We start from the raw sequence: 6215 nt of genomic DNA on the forward strand, positions 1-6215 counted from the left end.
AGCCATTAAGAGTTAAAAAATCAGCAAAAAACAGACAAATATTTGAATTATTTTATTTCTAGATCTCATTCGCTTAATTTAACATTGAAAATATTAATTATTAGAGAGAATGTGATCAAGTTCAAGGTGCTGTCATATATGGAGAGATTTGATACTACGGCGAGAGCAGTAAAGACTTTGAGGCGGCCGTACTCTCAAACTATCAATTTCACAGAAAAACGGTTTTCTAAAGAATTGTAGGAAATTTTATCTAGTTTAATTCGTACATAGATACTATTATCGTAGAATGAGCCAGAAAGGAGATATTTTAAAAAAGCTGTTGTTTGACGCCATTTTTCCAATATGGCGGCAACTTGCCGTTCAAATTTGAGGTGGCAAAGTTGATTTTCGTAAAGAGCACCTCGAAATCTATAAGATTACCAATTTTCAGAAATCCCGGAGTACTGTACCGGCAACAGCCTTTTTTGCACCAAATGACTGGACTATAATTTGTAATAAATTTACTGAATAAACTGTGACAGTTGTGCAATAAAATTGCTTTTGCCTAATAACTCAAATATAACTAGTTTTAAAATGTTTTAATAACCTGTGAATAATTTTATTTTTAAAACTGTTGTTTTAAATTACGATTCAAATTATAGATTTGTTATACAAATTATGAATCATTAGATTATTATATACTTGTTTAACATCTTATCTTGTTGAATTGGTGAAGATTAATGATTAAGTTCAAGTAGGGTAAATTTGGAAATTAGTATGGAAAATAATTTTGTTTTTGCAAATCTGAACTTTTACAGAGGTTTCTGAACATTTTATTTTACGTGTGTGTATATAGATGTATGTATGTTTGGACACAATTTTTCGTCCACGATTTCGAGACTACGGATCAACCGATTTAAATGATTCAAAAAACGTTCGAAAGTGCCGAAAATGGCAATTCAGTTTTTGAGAGAACGAAGTGTCCTATTTGAAGGTTTTAAAAAACATTTCACTTGTATTGACAGAATGAAAAATTGATTAAATTTTAGATAAGACTGGTCCAGCGTTTTCGGAGATCCAATGAAAAAAGTTGAAAAAATGCTATTTGGTGGTCAAAAGTGATCATTAGACATATGTGCATCAAGTTATCAGATATTTTATAGAGATTTTAATAATAAATACATACTTCGACGGTTTCCGTACCAAGATTTATAATGTTTAATCGTTAGAGACTGCGACGCAAATAGATTTTTTTTTTCAAAATTTTCGAAAAAAAACTCAACCCTTTCCACTCGCGAATTGCGAGATCCATATGTATTTTGCCGCCGGAGCGGCGGCATCCGAGTGGAAGGGGTTGATACTATAAAAAAATTAAATTACCGCATGGAAGTTCCAGCAATTTGCTGCAAGGCTCGATGGCATGCGCCACTAGTTATTTTTATAATAAATAAAGAATGAAATAATATATTTGATGGAAAACTTTTGTACAAACAAAATATTTGTACAATTTTAAATAATATATATTACTACTGCAGAACTAACAAAATATAAATCATCAATTAATAAATTGAAAGACAGTCACAATTCGGTATAAATTCAATGGAATCGACAGGTCGCTGAATCCACACAAACGATTCGAAGCGGAAAATCATTCGCAATCATAAGCACAATGTTCAACTTCCCTATTTGCGCGTTATCAATCAATTCATGCATAAGATCACACATGAATGCATGAGATATGGTAACATATACGCAAAGAAAAAATACACCCTCCAAGCACACAAAGCGAGATACGACGAACATTAGAGAACGTTACGTAAGAACGTAAGCAGCCGCAAGGCGAGAGATCTCGGCCGGCGTAGACCCTACGAAACGCTTTTGAGTTCGAGTTCGAGTCCGAGCAGCGACCACTTGTTGTGTCGAATTGTCCCCTCGCCTCGTGAGCAGATTTGCCGACTCGCACCGAACGCAGCCGAGGCCCGAGCGCGATGCTTGCGAATTCCCGGCCCGACTGGGGCCCCCGTCTCATCGCAATGCACGCTCCGCGATCCGGAGCCCCGAGGGATATGACACAGAACGTGTCACAATTATATGTCAAATTTCTATTCACTTTTAGGCTATGTCGATTACAAATAACACAACATAAAATAAAGGGGGCTCCAAATCATGCATCAATAAGCCTACGTGAATTTTTTGCCGAGACACTTGTAGGGAAACCTATATTTATCGTAACTTCAAACACTTCAGAAAGGCCGGGCGTTGCGACTTACTGTCAAACTTCCAAACACCGCGAGTCTAACTCATAGTAGGGGCGCGATTTTCCATGCACGACACAAGGGAAAACAGTGATTTGGGGAAAACTAGCGTGAAAATTGTGTGAAAGCACTTACCGCACCGCACGCCACCTATATTAACTGCGTCGCCTGAAAGCACAACTCATTTCCCGACTAGCGAACCGTGTTATTTTGACTCAATTCGTGGTTGTATTCATTTACTAAAGCACTTTACACTATTTTTACTACTTGCTAAAAAGGTTGATACACTAAAATTCAACAATTGTTCGGTCATTTGCGACCCCTTCGTACATTAATTAAAAAAAATAGAATAGACATATCACTATGCGAGTCTGTATCGCTTACAAGTAATTTCTTCTTATTTTATTCTGTCGCTCTACCGTTCTATGAACGACTGGCCTGAAATATGCCAACGATAACAAAATGGCGTTCGCCAAGATTCATTCCCTTCGCAATTTGACATTTAATTTAACAACATTAGTGGCGAAATATCAACAAAACGACATGAACATAATAAAACTGATGCCTGCAGTCGTTCGATCGGTAATTTTTAATACACTATATTACGTTCTTTTAAATTTATTATATTCTGTATTTGCACATTTTGGGGTTATGTTATGAAATTCCGATTTTTAGATTCCATGTCGTAACTCGAGTTTTAGAAGTTCTAAACCAGTCGAAGAAGTTAGTAATTTACCTGAATATGAAATTATTCCAAATCCTCCAGAATGGAAATTTGTAGAGCAACTGTTACCCCTAAAGGCAGTGCCAAATCCTATTATGAAAGAATCTTACCCCTCAGGGTGGAAACCTCAAGATCCATCGTGTGTAAATAATCCGTACTATATTGCAAGAACTAGAAATCATATGCTACCAGTATATTTAAAATTATCGCACAGAAATTTGAGAAAACTGACTCAAGTAAAGAGAATTCAAGGTGATATTTGGAAATTAGCTTCAGAGTTGAAAGAATATACGGAACAAAAAATGAAACGAAAGGTAGCAACACAAGTGAATGAATTAGCAGGTCAAATATTATTAAAAGGTGATTATGTAGCTTATGTCGAAGAGTATTTATTAAATAAAGGTTTTTAATTTTGCTATAAAATTTATTGATTGTACATATAGGATGAATAAAATTTATCATAAAATCAAATTCACATAATTTTAATTTATACACTTAGATGGTCATTTTTGTAAATATACAATTTTGCATACATTAATATATTTATTCATAATATAGATTTATATTTAAATATAAATTATATAAACCCTTCTTGAACAAAATAGCTACAATATTTGTGATCAATACTTTTACAATTAAAACTGGGCTCTATTTTTTGTAAATTATATAGTTAACATTTTTTTTGTATTCTTTGCATAATGGTTACAACAAACAGAATTTAAATTATTAAAATCGATTTCAACTTAACTAAAATCACAAAAACCCATTTATTATGGTTTCAAGCAATCAAACATATAATCCTCAAAATTTATAGAATTTTACAGTTTTTAAGAAAATTCACTAAACATACTTATATAATTTATCATAGACATGGTTCAAAACACTAAACCTCATACATTCACAGAAAATGTTCACATTTTATATATGTGGTGTCAAGTAGGAACTGTGCGTTTTAATGCTTTCCGAATGACAGTCCAGTCTTCGAGAATATCTTGTTCAGAAAGCATATATACAATGTAAGGTCCAGAAACAGTAACCGCTTTACGCCGACCTGGACCTCGAACTTTACTTGACCGTGACCCTGTATTCCAATCTGCCCATGAAATATCCACATTATGACGGTCTTCCTCTAAGCGTCTGATTTTATCTAGCAGTTCTTCATGTATGAAATCAACAGCAAGGGATTTTTCACTCTAACAAAGAAAAAGCAGTTTTAGAAGTTAGAATCATGAAATAATAAGTACAGTATTTATATAAATGATTAAAAATGCAATACAATTGCTCAGTACTAAAATAATGAAATATGAAATAAAATATCGGTCAACAATATTTTGCAGTTGATATTATATTAATTTAATTTCTAATAATGAATTATATGAGATATTTAAAGAGTATGACAAAAAATTAATTGCAATTATAATAACTCAATTCCAATTTCAATATTGCATATATTAATATGATATAATTATATTTATTACTTCAAAATTTTGCCTAGCTGCCTGTTCCTCAGCAGCATATTTATGTTGGATATTTTTTAATCTAAATTGCTTCAATGTCCCAGCGACCTCATGCCTAATTCTCATATTTTCTTGCAACCTCTGCAAAGGAACAAGATATTCTCTTGACCTCCCATTTTTCACTTCCAACAATTGCCACTCTACATGACTTATACGTTCTTTGTAAAGCTGTTCACGTATTGCTAAGAATTGTTGCTCTAAGTCAGCTGTAATAATAAAATAGATTTTCATAAGATACTATACGAAATTGATTCAAAATATTTTGAAATTCTTTACGATTTATAGCATTTTAATTACTATTACAATTAGTATCTGTTTAAATAATTAAAACATTCGACATTGAAAAATGTCATGTTATATAATTTACTATTTTTTCAAGTGGGTTATACGAGGTTTTTTTTAAATGTAAAGTTTCCTTCTAATTAATAAGCTTAGATATAAGAAACCTATACATAATATTGATGATAAAATTAAATCCAATTTGAAAGTTTTTCTAAATCTCAATGACTACCGTTTTTTATTTAGCATTTTTTAAATGAAAGAAAAACCATTTTACTTTTTGGATAGAACTACAAATTTAAATAACATATATTCAACTATAAAATCAACGTTTCTATGTATAGAAATGATCAATTTAATTCTTTCTTACATTTGCAGTACATTGCAAACACAGTATACAGTATTACAGTATATTGCAAGTTTTATTTGCCGATTTATTAAAACGTAAAGATGTTTCAACAAGCTAATGTTTTGTTTTTAGAAGCTGTAGTTTTAGATGCCTTGTCGAATAATTTAACATTGTTACAAAATGTATAAGTATGTATAAATCTAAGAAAGATCTGTTCAAAAGAAACCAAAGTTACACTAAAAAAGTAATCCTTAGAGTTTTTTTGCCTTGAGAAAAATAAGAAACAGTTATTTTTGTAAATGAAAAAATCAAGTAAAGTGAAATTAAAGTGAAAATATGGCTATAAGCTAGATATTTTACATTTTCTTATATTGGGCGCCAAGGCACGCCATCAATCAGCTGTTGACAGCTTAGGTTATGTTTGTTTGTGTACCTAATATTTCCAAGCATTCTTTTCTTCTTCGATCGCATTCAACCTCATCCATTTCAGAAGAGTCATCTGATTCCAATTCATCAGCTTCTTCGGCACTGGAGTCCCTCTCGGGGGCCCTACTCGAGTTTGAATGGTCGCTTTCGCCCCCTGACATATCGTCAGCATCGCTTTCTGCTCCTTTCACCGAAGGCATTTTGAATTTATAATAAGGAAATAATTTATTTATACGCACAAAAACACTTTAAAGAAGGAACCGATTATTTTATCCCGGGCCGACACAATTTGCGTAAAAATTAGGTGACAGCCAAATACACATAACCAAACAGCGCTTGTTTGATTGATTTGTTGACGTCCTGGCGGCGAAAGTGCGAACTATGAGTTGTCAGTTTTGCGAACTAAGCTTGTAACTTTTTCAAAATGGAGTCATTTTTCCCTTTCTTTTTATTTATTATTATTTATTTATTTAATTAATTTTTTTATAAATGATTTTTACAGTAACATAATACTAGTGGGGTGCATGGCATCGTGCCTTAAGTCAAATTATTGGAACTTCCCGTACCGTAATTAAAAATCTTGGTACGGAACCCAAAAAAAAAATTACACAAAAAAGTACACATTATGAAAATCTCTATAAAATATCTGATAATTTGATGTACATATGTCCAATAAACATTTTTGT

General features: G+C 32.3%; 2 protein-coding genes across 2 annotated transcripts; one reads left to right on the forward strand and one right to left on the reverse strand.

Annotated features, from left to right (window-relative positions):
- The first annotated feature begins 2374 nt into the window (after positions 1 to 2374).
- LOC113385382 (probable 39S ribosomal protein L49, mitochondrial) lies at positions 2375 to 3368 on the forward strand. Its single transcript, XM_026623228.1, has 2 exons — positions 2375 to 2816; positions 2910 to 3368. Exons 1-2 carry the CDS (start codon positions 2697 to 2699, stop codon positions 3366 to 3368), a joined length of 579 nt encoding a protein of 192 aa, XP_026479013.1. The 5' UTR covers positions 2375 to 2696.
- A 239-nt stretch (positions 3369 to 3607) lies between these two features.
- On the reverse strand, positions 3608 to 5730 carry LOC113385309 (breast cancer metastasis-suppressor 1-like protein). Its single transcript, XM_026623151.1, has 3 exons — positions 5537 to 5730; positions 4437 to 4681; positions 3608 to 4151 (listed from the first exon to the last, which is right to left on the reverse strand). The coding sequence occupies exons 1-3, from the start codon at positions 5727 to 5729 to the stop codon at positions 3891 to 3893; spliced, it is 699 nt and encodes a 232-aa protein (XP_026478936.1). The 5' UTR covers position 5730; the 3' UTR covers positions 3608 to 3890.
- Positions 5731 to 6215: the final 485 nt, after the last annotated feature.

The sequence above is a fragment of the Ctenocephalides felis genome, unplaced genomic scaffold (assembly GCF_003426905.1).
Source record: "Ctenocephalides felis isolate EL2017-DRISC unplaced genomic scaffold, ASM342690v1 CF-g0.4_SCAFFOLD_03571, whole genome shotgun sequence".
In the NCBI taxonomy this organism is placed as follows: domain Eukaryota; kingdom Metazoa; phylum Arthropoda; class Insecta; order Siphonaptera; family Pulicidae; genus Ctenocephalides; species Ctenocephalides felis.